Source organism: Halichoerus grypus, chromosome 13 (assembly GCF_964656455.1).
Source record: "Halichoerus grypus chromosome 13, mHalGry1.hap1.1, whole genome shotgun sequence".
Classification (NCBI taxonomy): Eukaryota; Metazoa; Chordata; class Mammalia; order Carnivora; family Phocidae; genus Halichoerus; species Halichoerus grypus.
This window is the reverse complement of record NC_135724.1, coordinates 49,865,300-49,884,889: the sequence shown is the minus strand read 5'-3', so window position 1 is coordinate 49,884,889 and position 19,590 is coordinate 49,865,300. Positions and strand designations below refer to the sequence as shown.

Sequence of the window (19,590 nt, the reverse complement as noted above, 5' to 3'; positions counted from 1 at the left end):
TACTTGGAACACAGGTCCTAACTGAGATTACAAAAAATAAAACAAACAAACAACAACAACAACAAAAACTGGCTTAAGCAAGAAGGGGATTTATTGGCTTATATCAAAAGAACAGTCCAATAGTAGTTCAGGCTTAAGTGTTGGTTTGATTCAAGGGCTCAATGATGTTGTCAAGGACATGTTTCTTCTGTCACTCTTCTCTGTCTTTCCTGGTATCATCTCCACTGTAGGCCTGGCTTCTTATATGGTGTGTTACATTATATACGGCACCACCCAGAAGGAAAGTAAAACTTCTTTCCCAGAAGAAAAACCTCCAGCAAAAATTTCAGGAAAAAGAAATTCTTCTCTAATCTCACTATTCTAAAATAGATCACATGCCAAGTCCTGAATTGTGGTCAGGAGTACAATTATCCTGATTAGTTATATCTAGAAGTTATATCTAGAGTTAGTATCCCATAAAAGCCAAGAGGGGCATGTGATCAATAGAGCAAAAATCAGGGTAGTTAATAAGAGAAGGAGAAATGTGCCCAGACACATTTCATATTGTCTATTTTCTTTTAGGTTTATAGGTAATATTCCTCCCTGAATTAGGATTCTGTAATGTATAGCAAAGATATAGCCAAGAAGAAAATAAATTTAGACCAGATAATAGCACCTACTATAATGTTCCATTGTTGTTAAAAAATATTTTTCATTATATCCTCTTTCCTGTCTATGAACTCATGTTCAAATCACATCTCTGTTGATGGGAGAAGTTTCTTTGGCAGCTGCAGAAAACTACTCTGTAAATTACCATTTTTTAAGAGCAGTCCAGTTCCCAGTCTGTGTCTCAAGAATCCCCTTTTTCTTTTATTCTAGGAAAAGGTATTACTGTCTTGAGGCATAAGGTAAATTCTTTTTAGTATGAAAATACAATCCTTCTTTTCTTTGTCAGAATGAAAAAATAAATGCCTAGAGCTTGAGTCTTTTGCAGTCTTTTGCCTATATGTGAATTTAAAGTTCATTTTATCTTATGGCAGGAACACATCTAATTAATTTGGCATTCTTTTCTATATAGCTTTTCCTGGAGGGAGATCTAGTTTCATTTATGATGAACACTTAATTAGTAAGTTAATTTCACTTCCTATATATGCTTTGTAGCTGTCCTATTAGAGTAAGGGGAGATGCCATGGTGAATTCTTAAGTCCTCTGGTTATTTCAGTCACTCAAAGAGATATTTACTATGTTCCCAGAAATATGTTGGCATTAAAGTGCAATGCACTGGCCATGGCCTCCAGGAGTTCATCTAGCTGGGAAGACAGCCATGAGCTTATAAAACAGTTAAGAAACAAAGCAGAGCAGTGTGAAATTAGAGATCAGAAGTAGTACTACAGGCGCCTGGCTGGCTCAGTCGGTTAAGCAACTGCCTTCGGCTCAGGTCATGATCCCGGGGTCCTGGGATCGAGTCCCACATCACGCTCCCCCTGCTCTGTGGGGAGCCTGCTTCTCCCTCTGCCTGCCACTCCCACTGCTTGTGCTCTCTCTCTCTCTATCAAATAAATAAATAAAATCTTTAAAAAAAAAAAAGTAGTACTACAGAGAGTGAGGGTCACAGGAGAACAGTGCATGGGTGGACATGGGAGGAATGAAGCTATGGTCACTCTGAGAGGCTGAGGAAGAGCCCTAGAAAAAGAGGACTTGAGCTGGACCTTACAGAATATTTAGATGGAGTAGACAGAGAAAAGACATTGGGGCCTAGAGGGATGGTCCGGAGATGAAAAGGAGCATTAGCATTTCAAAGACTGATATGAATCCATCCTCCCAAAGAGGAAGGACTGAGTTGGGGGAACAGTGGGAATGACTACACTGGGCTGCCCAGTTACAAACCAATGGGCAGCAGCAAGAGGAGAAGGCACCTCCCTTCATCAAAAAAGGTTGCAATGTAAGAGAAGAGTTCAGACTTGATCTTGGTTCCCAATTTTGTAACCATGTGAACACTAGGGTTGAGTCTGAGGTCATAGCGGGGCATCCAACGGAAATCCTCTTGTAAACAGTAGTGGGGATACATTCAAGCCAAATTTGGGTATGATACAATCCGAAGTTGACTTCTGGATCTGCAGACTTACTGCCAGATGGCTGCACGGTTTCTCTAATTTCATTCATCTCTTGGTCATGTGATTGGATTTTTTGGACTCTACTTATAGGATCACTCTCCTTCCAGAAGCCCTTTTGACAGAGATGTCCAACCAGAATATATAAGTAAAATAATGCTAACTATGGCTTTAATAACCTACAGGAAATACTGCAATTTTTCAAAGAACCTAATGTCCATCCTGGGAGAATACAGCTTATTGATATATTTATTACTATAGGTAGCATGACTTGTTGCTTATTTAACATGAAAAAAAAAAACACCCAGTCTCAGCACACATATATGCACACGTATGTCACCAAATTCTAAATCTAGGTGGTCTCAAATTTAGGGCCCATTAATCTAAGGTTTTTACTTAAAACACAGATTCACGTGTCCTGGTGGAGGCCTGCAATCTACATTATTAATAAGGATCTTGTAGCAGAAGAATATTCTTTGGAAAAATACTACCTTAACTCCCAGGTGTTAAGCTCTCTCAACCAGTGTGCCTGGTTTTAGATGTTCAATAAATATTTACTGTATTGTATTAATGTATTCCCAGACCTAATAGCAACAAGGCACACTTCTTGGCTACCTAAATATATCAAGCCTTCCAAGGGAAAACTATCATTTGATTGATTCCACGTAAGAGAATATAGCAAGGTGCTATATACATGAACTTCACTTGAAGTCAGCCAATCTGGGGTTTATCTCTACTTTCTTGACAAGTCATTAGCCCCCAACCAAATAAATTATTTTTCTTCATTCTTCCATTTACCACACCAGCAGCTCAATGGGGTAGGTACTTAAAGATGGAGAAGTAAAAACTTATTAAATAAAATTCAATATAAATATGAATTGTACTGTATTTTTTTTTTTTTTTTTGTAATTTACTACAAATGAGATCTCTAGATCATAAGCTCCTCCCTATATGATTCTGGGCCTTAAATACTTAGCCAAGTTCTGAAGATAGTTTTTGAATCCTTGCTGATTTTTGCTCATTCTTTAATGTTACTGTGACATAGTTATTGATTTATTAATTGAATGCATTAATTTTTAAGATGAAATTCTGGCAATTTAAATTAAATGGTATTTGACTTATTATAAATGACTTTCAATATTTTTTTTAAGCCCAGAAATCATCAAGGGCTCCAAAATAAACACAACTGAGAAATTCATGGGAATTTCATATGAAGGCTTTGCTTTAAAGTTCGTTAATATCAATTAAAAAAACAAAGAATCCACAAATGACTGTTCACATTTTGTCCTTTCAAAATACATTTTTAAAGGTATTCAATTAACTCTTTGCTTGTTCATGTTCTTTTTCCTTCCACCCAAAGCACATTAATCAAAAATAGTTGTTTGTATATCTCTAAACATATTTTAAAACCTCCAAAACTGATTATTTAAGTCATTTTTATGCAGAATTTTATCAAGGCCAATTTAGTCTGAAGAGTTACTTGTAAAAGAACATGTTAGATTGCTATTTTAGAAGCATAACTAATACCCAGGTACTAACTCTCACCAGTGGATAGTAACTTTCTAAATATTGAGCAATGTATACATACACTAGGGGATGGAAATTTATCTAAATGGTGCATCCGAGAAGTGTTCCAACATCCATGCCTATTTATGAACTTAATATCTTCTTAGGCATCTCCATCTGAGTAGCTACTTTAAATTTTTAGTTGAATTCAGTTAACACATCAAGCATATATTAAAGTACAGTTTATGAAAATACATGGATGCTTATATATTCCAGACATGAAAGATCTTATGATTGCTAAAGAAAATATAATTCTTTAAGAGATTTTAGTTATTTCCTAAGTCTTTTTTTCTCCAAACATTAGACGAAGTTGCATTGTTTACAAAAATTTATTCATACAAATTTTACACACTTTATATAACAGTTATCAAAGTCCTAGTTATAGATATCATGTGTGTAATAATACTTGGTTAAGATGTTTTTATAATCAGTTGCACACAAAATAAGAGCTCCAAGACTAACATCTACCTAAATTATCACTATATCATAAATCTGCTCCAGGTTAGTAAGGCTCTTGGCATTTCTAAAAAGTATACAAAAGATTAAACTGGGTGATCACTGTAAATGCTTGCAACTAGCCACGGGAACACTAAATTAGACTTCATAAATAAAAGGTTAACTAGAGCCCTATTTCACCACTAACAGCTGACACAAATACAGAAAACTCTGCCCATTATCCAAGAAACAAATAATTAAGACTAAAATGCAAGCCGATGTGTTGCAGCATTGTAGGGCCACTAAATAGCCATCTGTGATTCGTGGCGATTTAAAAGGCGAAGAAAGGCACTAAAGCTGCAAACTGCATCCCGTGTCACATTGCCTGAGGAGACTGTAGAATTAAAGAAAGATTGATCCCATACACAGGACTCAGGCATAGATCGAATGCCTCTGTGCTTTCTCTGTTTGCAATGTGATCTCCTGGCAGCATCCATCCCGCCTGGGAATGCAAATCCAATTCTGTTTTCTTTGATTTATGACTTCATACTGAATCAAATCCGTAAAGGAAAAGGAAAGGTCCTTTAAACTTTACAAGCTAATGTTTAATCTTTTCTTGTTCTCTTTTTTTTTTCCCAAAAGAATCTGTGCCTGAATTTTGGGAGTTTGGCTGGTTTGCCTGTTGTAGCTTGATCTGGTTGCTGGGTGAAGGTTCTTTTGTTTATAGAGATTACTCACATGTTCAAGGAATTGATAGGAAACAGACAGACATGCTTTCTGTAGCCAAGAAAGGATACAAGGGGGAGGTTCTCAAGGTCTGTTGGAGCTTGCTTACCTCACTTTTGACCACAAATATAATATAGTACTCATACATATGAAGATGAGGTTTAAATGATTTATCAGTTAGAAAAACTGAGCAACATGTGAACACTACACATTCTAATATGACAAAGGTTGGTTTTATGAAATAAATTTTACTAAGCAATAAGCCATAATGTAGAAAAATACATTTTACCTACAAACTCAATAAACAGGAAACAAAAGGTTCATATTTAGTGCATAATTACTTAGTGGTAACTACACAGGGGTTCCTAAACTTTACAATAAGTGCTTGCATCAGACAACAAAAAAAGTAAGAAGCATTCACAAGTTTAAGAGAAATGAATGAAAAATGGTAAACGGTACTTCAACAGTGCAAGAGGGTGGGAAAGAGTCTTCAGAAAATCACAAAAGTGTGGCTCCTACAGAGCCGGGTTCAAAGGGGAGCATCCTGGTCATTTCACAAGATGAGAAGCATTGACAGCACTGGAGAAAAACACATTGTACTTTGCATCCATTTCCAAAATCCAGCGCCCAAAGTCAGTCAGGCAGGGGACCTATGGTGGGACTCGGCTTACCCTCAGCCTCCCAGACCTGGGGCAGCTCCAAACCAGTCCCTCTCCAGGGTCCTCCTCTGACTGCTTTATGCTCTGCCTCTTCCAATATACCTACATTTCCTTCACTCTGTTCCAATTGCCCTAACCTCGGGATATTGAGTTTCCTGGAAGTACAAAAAAGGGAGATTTTTCTACCAAGTCTCCCTTCTCTGTACAACCCAACACTTCCCCCAGGGAGTGGTGTGAATTCTGGGGAGAAGCACAATTTGGATTGAGCTGTTGTTTTTATCAGGAGAATTTCCTCTGGGCTGAGAGTCTGAAGAGAGACAAGTACACATAAAAGTAGAATCAAAGAAAGCAGAAGTATTGGAATTGCCACCCAGCGAGGGGGACAAAAGGGGACAGTCCTAGTTGAGTTCAGCTGGGACTGTAGCAGCCTGCCCCAGAGACTCGCTAGGAAAGAATGCCCTTCAGCAATTCTCCCAAATCATTACCTCCAAATCTCCCTGGAGCAGGGCATCGTTATGTACAGTAGCAAATGGTCAGCATTAATATCTTCAGGCCTGTCGTGGATAAAAATACTATCCTTTTAATTCCATTTTACAAAAATAGGAGTAATATTCAAAACAATGATTGTCTATTTTTCTATTTATTTTATATAAAAACATAAACAGCTCAGGCGAATTTTCAATCCTTGTGCACACTCTGTATGAACTGCTGTCTATTATACCTATAAATATTCTTAATATATATATTTGTAATATATATATCAATAATTGGTCCACAAAGTATATCTGTGCATTCTCTAGTGCTTTGTAAAAAGAAAAACAATATTATTATCAAAATATTCATTTAATGGCTTTACTTCATACATAAATACATGTTTGGATAGAACACATGAGCGATGACTGTTCAGTCAGTTGGGAAAGTGACTTGTCATTGTGTCAGGATTGTATACACAAGGTAGCTGGTAACTCATCGCTACAAATACGCTATTCGGCGTCCTTTGTTTTTAACCCTTTGTTTATACCTTTTCCCTAGGACGGCGGCCAAGTATTTCTTGACAGCCATTTGTTTCCGGTAGCGACTGTAGCTGTCGGTGAAGATTCCGTCTGAGTGGCGCTTGGAGAGAGGCTCCGAGTCGTCCTCCGCGCCGCCGCCTAGGTTCCCACTGCAAGGAAAGGGGTCGGGAAGAGGTGGCGGGGCGGGAGACACAGATTCAATAGCTGCGGGGAGCAGGTGGGCCCCACCCCACGAGGGAGCCTTCAGGGAAGGCACGGCTCTCATTGCCCACCGCGCCGCCTTCCTCTGCCAATAAGCAGCCGGAGGGGAGGGCTGTGATGGAAACCCCTCATTCCTCCCTCCCCACCGAGGCTTTCCTGGCACTAAATCCTTACGGAAGGGACCCGAGATGAGGTCCGGGCCAGAGGCACGCGCGAGTCACGCCTAACCTGTCTCCAAATACTGCCCTTTGAGATTTGACCATCCGCGCTTTTGCACTAACTTGTCCTAACTGTTCCTCTCACCCCTCCCACCACCAACCCCCCTCCCCGGTACAGAAAAAATAACCAAAGAGCCCCAAGTGCCACGCTGGCTGCTTCCTGGGAGTTTTACATCGATTCTGCAATTCCTAGCCAGACATGAGCACTCCTCCCCTTCCGCACGCTAAGTTGAAAAACGTGATGATAATAATATAAGTCGACAGGCTGTAGGCAATATTTTTCATCACATGAATTATTCATTGCGAAAAATGTAATCTGTTTCCCCATGGGCTTTATTAAAACGTTGCCTTCTGCTGAGAGATGCTCCACGCAAGCCCTGTGCTCTGGGTTTGTCTGGCACGCGCAAGAACTGTTTGTTTCCCTAACTGCCCAAATTTGAGGATTTGTTGGGTTTCGATTTGAATTTACAGTAAAAGAATGGTTTAAAAAAAAAAACAATCATGCTTAGAAGAAATTATAGCAAATCGTCCCGCGAAGCTCGAAGGTTTTCAATGACTGGGAGAGGTGAGAGGGGAGGGAAGGAGACTATTTGGTTTTTCTTTGTTTTTTTTTTTTAATTCAAAACGAGCAAACTCCCCGGTTTCTTTGCTCTCTCCTTGCCTCCTGCCTCTCAGAACTGTCTCGCCAAACTTAAGGCGCTACATCAGAACCTTCGCCTGTGATCGCCCGCCGGCCCCGAAGCCCCTGCGGCGCAGACGCACCCTCGGGCCCACGCGCACGCACGAACGCAGAAGCGGCACCGCCCACCCCGCGCGCGCTCGCACGGACACCCACCCCGGAGCTCGCGCGCCGTTCTGCGCCGCTTAACTCTTTCGCAAACTCTTACCCCAGGCCCTTGGCCACGAGTGTCTGCAGGTATTTCCTGGCGGACAGCTGGTCCAGTACTTTGCGGTACGCCTTGTTAAGGATCCCTTGGGCGACATCTCTAACGGGGAGGCAAAGTGAGCGCCCAAGGTCACTGACTTTGTCCCCAAGAGGTCGCCCCAGGCCCCCAGCTGGGCACGCACGCGCCTCGGCGCTCCGGGAGGCTGACGGGGAAAACCCCTCCGGAGGCACAGAACTAGCGAATTACTCTTTCGGGATGTTCCCGCGACTGACTGCTAGGAACGGGAGTTCCTGCTGCCCTCCAGGGATGGCAGGCATGGAGTCTGGTTGGGGCGCGCACTCCCGGCCATTCCTTGGGCCACAGACCTTTTGGTCCCGCACGACCCTTATGGCCACACAGACCGACCCGCTACTAACTTTCTGTCGCTCTCATGGGTACCAGACAGAGAGAAGAGAGGCTTGAGGGGTTTTATGAAAAACAGCCTATTCGGTGGGCCACCACCCTGCCCCTCCCGCCACCTCAGTCCCGGGCCGTAGCGGATGCCGCGCGGGTGGTACCTCTTCTCCGCGGGGTAGTAGAGCGCGTAGGCGTCGCGCAGCGCGGAGGCGGGGCTCCCCACGCCGGGAGGGTCAGAGTCGTAGAAGTACTGCAGCGGGTTTCCGTCCTCGTCGTACGCCTCGTCCTCCGGCCTGCGGGGGTAGCCGGGGAGGTAGAAGGAGTGGTCAGTATAAGTCCCTCCCCGGCTCTGCAAGGACCCAGAGAAAGGGGCTCGCGACTGATTTTCCTTCTTTCTAAAGGTCCCCCCACGGAGAATTGACACTTCTTCCGGGACGGAGAAGGGGGTAGAGGGAAGGCGAAAGAAAGTACACCCAAGAGAAATTCCCCATCCCTCCAAGTTGCTCTCCGACCCATCCTCTCGCGGATGAAGGGTCGCCCTTGCAGGGCCCTGGGAAGCCGAGATGTCTGTGCCGACCCGGTACACCTGGCCATCGAAAAGGATCTACCTCCCTACGGGCCTGGCGCCTGAGCCACCCCAAACAAGCAGCCACGGGCGGGGACGAGAAAGGTCCTGAGAGACAAGACACAGGCCAAGGCGAAGACCCGATAGGGAGGCCCAGAGAGAAACAGAGGGAGGGTGGATGGGTGGGGTGTGCGGCGGCCGACTCCGCCAGCCACCCCCACCAGCCTCTGAGCCCAGGGGAGCCCTTCCCCGCGCAGATGTAGGTCACGGAGAACCTCCGACTTCTATTTTGGGCGGGAGAGGATCTGGCAGGAACATAAATAATAGATGCCCCTAAACTTAGCCTGTTTGGCCGTGGCTCATTCTGTGGCATGTCCGCGCACTCTGGTGCTCCTCGCCCGAGGAAAGTGCCAGGCACTCGGGACTTTGAAAATTGCTAGGAGTGAAATAGGACTTTTAAATCCGCTAAATAAATAGTTCGCGCTAATCTGTTAGGGATGTTGGGGCGGTGGAAAGGGAAAGGGTCAACAGGGGACGGAGAGCCAACAGGAGCGCCGCGGTCTCGAAGTCGCCCTTGCCTAGCGCCTCTATCCTTGATATAGGACGGGAAGTGATGGGCTAAAACGCAAAACCCCCTCGCTTTGGGCCGCTGGAGAGAGTCGGAACGCGGCCAGGGCAAGTAGCGCTCTCTAGTAGGGTTTAGAGTCGTACTTCGTTATTCTGCTCGCCTTTCCTCCATCCGTGGAGAGGTAAGGACAAGGCAAGCACATGCCTCCGTCAGCCCCACACCCAGCCCTTCATCGGCGACGCGCCTCTTCTATAGCCCCGCTTCCCAGAGTCCCCGGGTCTTTCTGGCCACTTTCATCCCTGCCCCGTGCCCGGATGCTGGAATCCTAATATTGAAGTCAGAACCCATCTCTCCGGCCAAATCAATGGTCAGCGGCCCCTAAAGGCGACCTTTCTCGGGCGCGGCTCCGAGAAGCAGCTTTGCCGGCAGAAGGCGCGCTCCTAGCTGCAGGGAGCCGGGAGCCCAGCGGAGCGCGGAAGCTGCGTTGCAAAGGGAGCTTCCACTCTCAGGCTGACCACCCCAGGACTTTGGGGCTGCGTAAGGAACCTGGCAGTGCCAACCGATTAGAAACCAGGGGTTAAGAAAAAAGCCAGGATTACTCCAGCCTCGGGCGGGCAGGGTTGTCCTGGTCCTGCCTGCCTGCCTGCTTTCTCTTCCTCCTGCCTTCCATCCGTTTCATCCGTTCCTCCCCTTTCCTTTCAAGACCTCCAAACAAGCTCCCCCTTCCTTTCAGACTCATTCTTGTTCTTCCTTCTCTCAAATCGCTTTTCCTCAACCATACCCGGCCAACACTCCCCCTCCCCAAGACAGTCTGAGATTCAAATTGCAGTTGGAAAATGTATCACTTGAGAGAAAGCTCTTCCAGGGGAAAGAATTCGAATTGAAGCGAAAGGGAGATCAGAGGAGAGAGAGGGAGACCCCGCCCCGATAGTCCAGAACAAGCTGTAACAAAGCAAAGTCCACGGGAGCTTCACGCTCAACCCTCCAACCTGGCTGCGGGCACCAGAGAAGAAGTTCTCCTAACTCAAGCTAAGAATAGGGAAAAGAAGTCAAGCTCGGGGCCCGGCCCTGCCCCCCGCGGGCGGGGCTGGGGGAGGGGAGGTTTCTCTAGCCGGCTGAAGCACCCTTGCTTTACCCCGGCCCCTTTGCTGCGGCGGGCTGGGCTGGGGGAGGGGCGCTGAGCCGCAGTGGAGCCTGCCCGGACCTTGTGCTGAGCCGGGTCCAGGGCCAGGGACCCGAGGCCGGACCCAGGCTGACAGCGGCGTACTGGGAGCCGGTGGGGAGATGGTCATAGCCGGGACCGCGCAACTGCAGGAGGACGACCAGGAGGAAGTGTTAGGGGAAACCAAGCCTCAGCTCAGCCCGGGCGGCCAGCACCTACCTGATTCCAGGAAACCGGAGTCCTGCGGCGGCAGGTGAGCAGTAGACGCTGCTGTGCATTATTATCCCGTAGACCAGGAGGGCCAGCCTCGCTCCGCTACACATGGTCATTCTGCGCAGAAGGGAAAAGAGGGCACACAGCTGTCAGAACGCCCCTGGCCTTTCACCCGCCAACCCCAGGAAACTCCCCGAGCTGGGGGAGGGACAGAGCAAAGCTCCGGCTCCCAGTGTTGAATACCGCTTAATGACAGCCTGTGCGCACCCTGCCACTTCCCTCTCGCTATAGTTAGAAAAAAATACGTATATACCTAGTGCCCGATAACTCGCCAAACCTGGTGCGAAGGAACGCTAACTCGTACCCTGATGCTGAGGGGTGAAAGAATCAACAACGGAGTCGTTTGGTTTGGTAAGATATTTTTCCCCTTACCATTCAACTCTTACCGCTGCTAGGAGAGGTTTGTTGCCAAGTAGACGGCGGGCAAAGGGCTCCTCCAAGTTTCTGCGCTGGAGTCACAACCCAAGAGGCATCACCGTCTGGCGTTAGTGTCTGAGAAGCCGCAGGAATGAGCAGGAGCAGCAGGAGGAGCTGGAGGACTTGTTTGCTGAAGCCAGTATTCTGTTCAAAAGTTTGCGGACGCACAGAACTAGAAGGAAGCGTGACACCGAGAGAAGGGGGCGAGGAGAGAGATGGAGAAGGAAGAAAGAGGAGGCGAGGAGCTCAAGTGGGGGTGGGAGACAAAGTGGCCTAAGTCCACCAGGAGAAAGAAGTAAGTGATTAAGGAAAAGAGGGAAAGTCAAAGAAGTAGAAGAAGGAAGAGGGAGGGCCGCAGCTCAGCCGGGGTCTGCTGGAACCGCCTGGTCAGGCAGTTGTGCAAGTCGGCAGCGCCTTCTCTGCTCTGAGGTCCCTCTGGCTGCCTCTGAAGCTGCGGCTTCTGCTGCTACTGCTGCCGGTGGTTACAGAGGTGACTGGCCCTCTGCTCCTATTTATATGTGCAGTTAGCAGAAATCTATCTGAACGTGGTTTTAGAAGAGCCTTCCTTGTCAACATCTGTCTGCCTGTGGCCTTTAAGTACAGAATATTTTGTTGCACTGTTGCGCTCCGATTTTTATTCATGGAATGACTTCCTTTTTTTTTTTTTTCAGTCACGTAATGATCGGGTATCAGAAAAAGACGTCAGCATCCTAGTCCCTCAAGGAACATATTAACTATTCTGTGCTGTCCTCTTGGATGATAAGATCCGGAGTCATCGACTTCTCATAAACACCTTTCACTCATACAATCCAATTTTTAAGAAGTGCAGTTATTTTGATGGTTTTCAATTTTACCCATTTCTCAAGATGGGTAAAGAATTCATAGAACTTCAAGGATGGTAAAAGTCATGTTTTTAATTATGTCCCTACGATTTCTCTTTACTTTTCATCAAGCCCCAGCAATCAGAGCTCTGGTCTCTGGAATTAAGCACCATCAAGCTCTCCTATTAATAAATTTAATTTAGATTTCCTAATTTCTTGCGTATGTTCTTTTAGATAGACAATTAAATGTGGAAGTCGTTTTGTTTTTAAAGGGAAGTCTTGGAGGATTTTCAGTAAATCGCTAATGAGTCTGGCTGTCGTTGACAGTCTGGCTATGAGTAGATTGATTAGACTTAAAGCTGCGTCCGGATCGCGGCCTGTGGAGCTGTCCAAGCTCTGAGTGCTGAATTCTGGTCGCAGATGCTACAAACATTGAAAATTGCTGTTGGTTTAATTTTTCACCAAAGCCTCTAAATCTGAAGATTTGGCACTGATACTATTAATGTGGCAATTCGCTGTCCAAGTCTCCCCACTGTTCAGATACGTTCCCCCTTTGCAGTGTCCATGAATACCCTTAATGCTGAGAACAGTCAGACCCTGCCTACATTTGAGTAAAGAGCATTCTGTTTCCTGTTAGTTCTGGTTTTTAGATCTCTAGATGGCCTATTTGAACACCTTCACACTTTCTGTGGCTCTTACTGATTTCAAAGATTGAAATTGTGAAATTGTATTTTCCACAAAACTTGAAATTTTAAGAATTTGGTAGTGAGAAATACGTTATTCCCCTTTATTTACAACTTGAGTTCTGTTTGGGGAAATACAGACAGACTGGGAAAGTGTGAGGATTCCCAGTACAAGTTCACTTGCTGAGGGTTTCTAACGGGAATCCCTCCATTGGGAACCGTTAAAAATTTTTTTAGCTGAAAATGACGTGGGAAAGCAATAAGAGAAGACTACAGCCACCCGGAGGCTTTCAAGCCCCTGGGCAATTTAAGAAGATTCCTAAATTTCTACTCCAGTAAGAGAAAATCAAGTCTATTTCTTTTTATTGCTCAAAGGAAATAGAACCATCAATAACCATTAGTGTGCATTTTAATTATTTGGACCTTAAACAAAACTTAGAGGAAATGGCAATTTAGTTGGGAGTATTTCCTATTATAATTTGGAGCTAACATTTAAATAAGCTATATTAGTTCTGCATGCTTTTCCTAAGACAAAATTATAATGTTTCTTATTCGGAATGCCTTTCTTACTTTCTTTTTTAAGATCTAATATTTCCTTCAAGAAGACAAAGTTTTGCTCATTCCTGGGCATTAATGACCAGAAGCTACTCGCTGCTTCTTAGTTTATTCCTGGGGATGCTCCAGATTGCCTGCCTGCAATAACAACATCTATGTGGGGATGTATCTCTTTGTCTCCAGTGCATGTGTTCGCATATTTATGTTGGAGTATTTACATGCATGTGTTCCGTGTTCAGCTCTGCCTCTGGAGTAAATTCGCACACAAAGAGCCTGCGGTGAACACGACCAACCGGATAATCAAGCAGAGACATCTTTCTTACTAAAGCGCCCAAAGCTATTACCCACTGTGACTTTCCTGTCTTCCGCCTTGCTTCGCGTCAAAGGTGAACCCGATTAAAAAATCCTTACTCTTCCCACCCACGCGAATTCTGAAATGAGTTCAATCTGTAGAAACATTTGAAAATTTCCAAGACTCCCTGTACAAATTCACTACTCAACTTTAGTAAAGGGAGCCACCATGTGGGGAGAATGTTGACTTCACGGCCTATCAAAAAGAAAACCACAAACAACATTAACTTTGTGGGGTGGGTGATGGAACTACTGGCTCCGGGGCCCGCCAGAATCTTAACTGTGCCCTAGTTTGCAAGGGCTGTGCCACTTCCACTCTGCTCAGCTTAGGCAATCAGGACCTAACTCGGCGCGGAACTCGGGGCCCAGCACTCCATAACTGAGGGCCTTGAGGCCTGAACCCATTCACGAAAGTGAAAGACTAAGCAAAGAAATCATTTGGAGATTCTTAGTCACTGACCTCCAGAAAATCAAGCTTCCAAGACCCAGCCGTTGCTGGGCACAATCTGAAGACCTGCCCAGCTGGGACCCACAGCTGCCTGGGGGAATCGAGTCAGGGACAGGACGGTCCCACGGATCTTTCGAGCCACTGACGGTCTCTGATTAGGCGACTTTGGCGTCCTTCGAGTAAAGAAGCTTTCCTATTCTCAAAAGTTCTGGCCCTGGGCCCTTGAGCCCGGGGGATACCGGGAAGGCTGCGGAAGGGGAGGAACTAGAAGCTGAGGACCGGACTCCAACAAAACTGCGAGAGTCTGTGGTTGCATCCCCACCTCGCCAAATCCTCCTGCGTGAGCGTAGGCTCCTCCTGCTTTCTATTGGATGGAGGCAAATACCGGGCAACGGATGTCTCAAAGACCAAAACTACCCCCCAAGTCCTCCCTGAGAGTAGTAATTTGCTGTTAATGTCGAGGAACATTCTAATCAGAATGTTAACTGCCGCTGCTTTCGGGGAGCCTTTGTGTCTGGGGAGCGGCGAAGAAGAGGGGTGCATCAGGTAGAAATGTGGAGCTGGAAAGGCCCGGAGCCATCCTGACCAGCACTGACGAGGTGTCCCGGCCGAGTCCACTTAGGAAACCGCGTCTGGTACGGACTAGTTCATTGCAAATGCAGACACGATCTGGCTTAAAGCGAGGCCTGGGGCCTTCGAGGAGTGTTCGAAGGACCCTCACCCAACGCATCCTTTCTGGGAGAAGGGGAAAGAGGAGGGAGAGTGAAAGGAGAACCGGGGCAGGACAGGGCAGGGCACGACAAGGGGGAGAGCCTTCCAATTTTATCCTGATCTCACCCTGGTTCTCTCCCAAAGAGATGTTTACATCCTCCTAAGGCGACTGAGGTTAAGAGCGAGAGAAACCGTCAGATATCCTGTATATAACCGAAAACGACAGGGGAGAAAAGGGAGGGAATGAAGAAGGGACCCAAAAGTTAGAACTTCCTTTCAATTAACAGATAACACAAAGGAATTTCAAGTACCCTTTCAGGCAACCCCGCCCTGTCCCCACAACTTTCACCAGACCTAGTAGAATTCCTAGGCAGCAAAGTTTCTTTCCTGGCTGTGGAAGCGAAGACTGGTGTAGACTAGACTAGATTGGAATCACATCTAGTTAGAAAAGCTAATGCAACCAGGAAATCTTCCCAGTGGTAGGTTTCTCCTACGTCCTCTGAGAGCGGGAGGGACAGAAGGCATCCCTCTGGGGCTATGCCTCCACCTACCCAGCACAGGCTATTTAAAAATATTTGTTGAAAATGATCAGAGACCTTGAATTTCAATCCCCTAATGTATTAACTGCTTTTTGTCCTGTTTGTCCTTAAGATATGAAAACATGACTTTTGGTCTGAAATGGTGAATCCTAGCTACAAGTCAAACTAATACTTGCCTGAATTGTTTTTTCTGGTCACTTGACACATCTGTCCTTGCTGAAGTTTCAAGCCTTGAAACCTCAATCAACACTCAAATTAAAGAATGCTTTAACCCTTGAAAAGGTGAGTTTTGTATCCAAACAGGAGAAATATGTCTAGTATATTTACTGAGAGTTTGAATTTGCAGATAGTTTCACAACATTAGCAAATACCTGGCATAGACAGGACTCAGTTCCCTAGGGTAAGGATATTTCCACCACTTTCCTTCTGGCCTAGCTACACATCCTACATGTAGTTTCCGTGAGTTCACTTTTCCTTTTATGGCTATGTAGCTCTCCCCCATTGCCCTATACCTCCTCTATCCCCATCCCCTACTCTCACTGATTTTTTTTTAACCATATGAAAGGACATGTTTGCACACAGCATCTTCATAAATTCCTAGTATAAATAATAATAAATCTGATTAGAAAAGTCTTATATTCTCATTCTACTCATTTCTAGCCACTACTTAGCATAAGAACCAGCCTATAGTAAGCTTTTTCAGTGAACAAGCTTGATGCAAAACATCATTCCCTCATATCGGTGACAAAAGTAAATTACAAACTGTATTCAATTTCACTCTAAACTTTTTCTCTTCTGACTCCTCCAGAAAAATGTGATGACTAATGACTCATTTCATACCAATTACACCTGTAGGGAAACCCAAATGTTCTGCAGCAGAACATCATGACCATCACCTCCTGGACTGCCTGCATCATGCCCCTCTGAACACACTATGAAGTAAGAAGCTGATGAGCTTACCAATAATGTGTCATGACTTCTCTGACCTTCAAAATTTAGTGCTTCACACACTTGAAAACAACCAAGAAGCCTTTCCAAGCTACATGAGCAAAAGCATCTCTCTCTAATTCAAGAACAGAATTGCAGGTTCACAGGGCCAAGAAATTTTGTTGGTTGTTTTAAGATAAAGCAGACATTCAAGAAGCAAAAACTAGGATCTAATCTTTGCTTCAGGTTTGGATGATTTCAACTCTCTCACATATATGACTCTTCTAAGACCTTATTCTCTGAATGTTTGTTTACTGGGTACCAAAACTATATACCCCAGACTTCACTGTGCAGCATCTGCCATATTCTCCTGAGATTTCCAGAACATGTCCTCTTAAAAGACAAAAACAAGAAAGTCTTTTCTCTACTTCAGTCTAAATCCTCTGATCATATAAGGCTTAATTGCAGGAAGAAAAGCTTGGAGAGGATCCAGGAAACCCGATATCCTAAACTAGTTTTTGTGACAGCTTCTGAAAATGTTGGAAGGAAGATCTGTGTGCAGAATAAAACAAGGTTTTTATGTGTAAATCAAAAAAGGATAATGTTCTATGAGTTCATAGCATCAAACCTCTGTCCTCTTGGTTTAGACTCAGCCTTATCTATCTGTGAATATAGGTTTCTTTGTAATAATTTTGGAGCCTTTGTTTTTCATTATCCTTATTACTAAGCACTTTGTGGTAATGATCATAACTTTGCAAAGACTTTTTAACTAATCTTTCTCTCCACCCAAATATACACAGGCATGATTTTGTTTTAAGTTATCATCTGTTTGGAATATGATTATATTTGCCATGAGTTTACTATTTTAAAACTTCAATTATTATTCCTTTACATACTTTTAAATTCTTCCTTCCAATGAGGCTGCATGATTTCGCTACTCATCAGTTAATAACAACAATAATAACTATTTAGTGAACACATACTGTGTGCTAAATACTCGATAGAGTTACTTCCTTTACCTTCAAACAATCTTTTTTCTAGACACTATTATTATTCCATTTTACAGATGAGAAGCTGAGGGTCAAGTGGTTAGGTAACATACCAAGTCACACAGCTTGAATCTCTGTAATGCAGATTTAAATTCAATTCTCAGTGACTCCAGACAGTCTTAATGATTTAGTAAATTATATTGGTTTACACATTTATTTTCTCTAGAGTTGTTATAATACGAACTACTTATTTAATATGAGTTTTAATCTGTGACTTGACTCAACTAAGAAGAGAATGGATTTCTCATTAATTTTCAAATTAAAAATTATGTTTCATATAATAGGAATTAAATGCTTTTAACACAATACAAACTGGTTAAGCTAGACTACCAACTTTGCTTTACAGAATATATATGCTTCTAAAAATATGTACATTAATAGTGCATGCATCCTCATTTATACATATCAAATTATTGAAAAGGTAAAAAATAGGGTGCCTGGGTGGCTCAGTCATTAAGCGTCTGCCTTCAGCTCGGGTCATGATCCCGGGGTCCTGGGATTAAGCTCCACATCAGGCTTGCTGCTCCACAGGAAGCCTGCTTCTCCCTCTCCCCCTGCTTGTGTTCCCTCTCTCGCTGTGTCTCTCTCTGTCAAATAAATAAAATCTTAAAAAAAAAAAAGAAAGAAAGAAAAGGTAAAAAATATTGCCATCCTAAATCATTATTTAAAAATGATTTCATAGCTAAGAATGTAGCAAAAGTTTCAGTGATTTGTTTAAGTAAAAAAAAAAAGAATATTACTTTGTAAGATCACCATTTAGTAGCTATAACATCATCATCGTATCTTATTAAATCATCACGTAATTCAATACCACAGAAACTTTATGATTGCCAGTGAGTCAAGTGTTTTGTGAGTCAAATGCGATAATATATATAAAAATGTTTTACAAACAATAGATCCTCCTTCTTTGATAGCAGTGACAGGCTCTGTTAGCAAACAATGTCCCATTTAATCCTTTTATTGCCCTGGGAAGTAGATAAGGTACTATTATTCCTATTTTTACTAATGGGTAAACCAAGACCCTTAAAAGTGAATTAACTTGCCAAGGCACACAGCTAACAAAGGACAAAGTAGGCTTTCTAGCCCAGGGCTAGCTGTTTCCAAAGTTACTGTGCTTTCTACCATTTGGCCCCCCTGTTATTACTGTATAATTACCATTATTATTAAAGGGAAAAGAAGCATCAGCTTTCATAAAAACATATGATTATTTAACAAAACATGAGCTTTTTTTTTTTTAAAAAGATTTTATTTATTTATTTACAGATAGAGACACAGCGAGAGAGGGAACACAAGCAGGGGGATTGGGAGAGGGAGAAGCAGGCTTCCCGCAGAGCAGCGAGCCCAGATGCGGGGCTCCATCCCAGGACCCTGGGATCATGACCTGAGCCAAAGGCAGATGCTAAACAATTGAGCCACCCAGGCACCCCCAAAACATGAGCTTTAAGGCAGTAGTTTGAACAATTTTTCTTGGTTTTTCTTGAAATTTTCAAATAAGCGAAGAGGTTATGTGAATCATTTTAAAGAACATTTTAAAGAATTAAATAATGAATAAGGTTGTACCACAGGTATTAAAAATGTGATAAAGTTGCAGCAATTAAAACAGTGTGGTGCTAAAAAAAAAAAAAAAACAGTGTGGTGCTTGTGAAATAGTAGATCAAAAGAATGAATATCAAGTGTATGAAGAAATAAACACTATTATGTAATTCCCAGTAGAAAGAATACTGGGACAACTGACTATCCACTTGCACAAAAAAGAAAAATTAGAATGCTATTTCCTATCCTACAACAATCTCAAACATATTGACATGGACTAAATTTTTTAATATAAATCACAAAAATACTAGAAAAATATATAAATAATTCTAGGATTGGAAAGGAAAGACTGACAATTTGAAAGAAACCAAAAAGGAAGAGATTGAGAAATTGACTAAAATATTGTTTAAATTTCTCTGTATTAAAGAAAAAGTACAAATAAAATTAAATGGCACATGAAAACTTGGGGGAAATGTTGCCATTGTTTATGAAAAATAAGGAATTCAATTTTTCAAAATATAAAGAATTTACATCACCCAGTGCTCATCGGACAAGTATACTCCTTAATCCTGATCACCTATTTAATCCATCCCACCCCACCCCCCCAGTAACCATCAATTTGTTCTCTGTAGTTAAGAGTCTGTTTCTTGGTTTGCCTCTCTCTCTTTTTTTCCCTTTGTTTTGTTTCTTAAATTCAACATATGAGTGAAGTCATATGGTATTTGTTTTTCTCTGACTTATTTCGCTTAGCATAATACTCTCTAGCTCCATCCACATCATTGCAAATGGCAAGCTTT

The 19,590-nt window shown here is 43.4% G+C and overlaps 1 protein-coding gene and 1 long non-coding RNA gene across 4 annotated transcripts; one reads left to right on the top strand and one right to left on the bottom strand.

Moving 5' to 3' along the window:
- Positions 1-3,935: 3,935 nt before the first annotated feature.
- On the bottom strand, positions 3,936-11,620 carry ADCYAP1 (adenylate cyclase activating polypeptide 1). Of its 3 annotated transcripts, none has more exons than XM_036070692.2 (5): positions 11,132-11,620; positions 10,706-10,816; positions 8,353-8,484; positions 7,796-7,894; positions 3,936-6,638 (listed from the first exon to the last, which is right to left on the bottom strand). In XM_036070692.2, exons 2-5 carry the CDS (start codon positions 10,813-10,815, stop codon positions 6,449-6,451), a joined length of 531 nt encoding a protein of 176 aa, XP_035926585.2. In that variant the 5' UTR covers position 10,816; positions 11,132-11,620; the 3' UTR covers positions 3,936-6,448. The 3 variants fall into 3 exon arrangements, with proteins under 3 accessions (XP_035926585.2, XP_077916683.1, XP_035926586.1); XM_036070693.2 differs by having other exon boundaries at positions 3,938-6,638; positions 11,146-11,619; XM_078060557.1 differs by lacking the exon at positions 11,132-11,620 and having other exon boundaries at positions 10,706-10,955.
- On the top strand, positions 10,970-19,166 carry LOC118521890 (uncharacterized). The gene is made up of 5 exons (XR_013443372.1): positions 10,970-11,110; positions 11,848-12,074; positions 13,475-14,669; positions 15,397-15,566; positions 16,140-19,166. It is a non-coding gene; the product is annotated as an uncharacterized LOC118521890 (long non-coding RNA).
- The last annotated feature ends 424 nt before the right edge of the window (positions 19,167-19,590 follow it).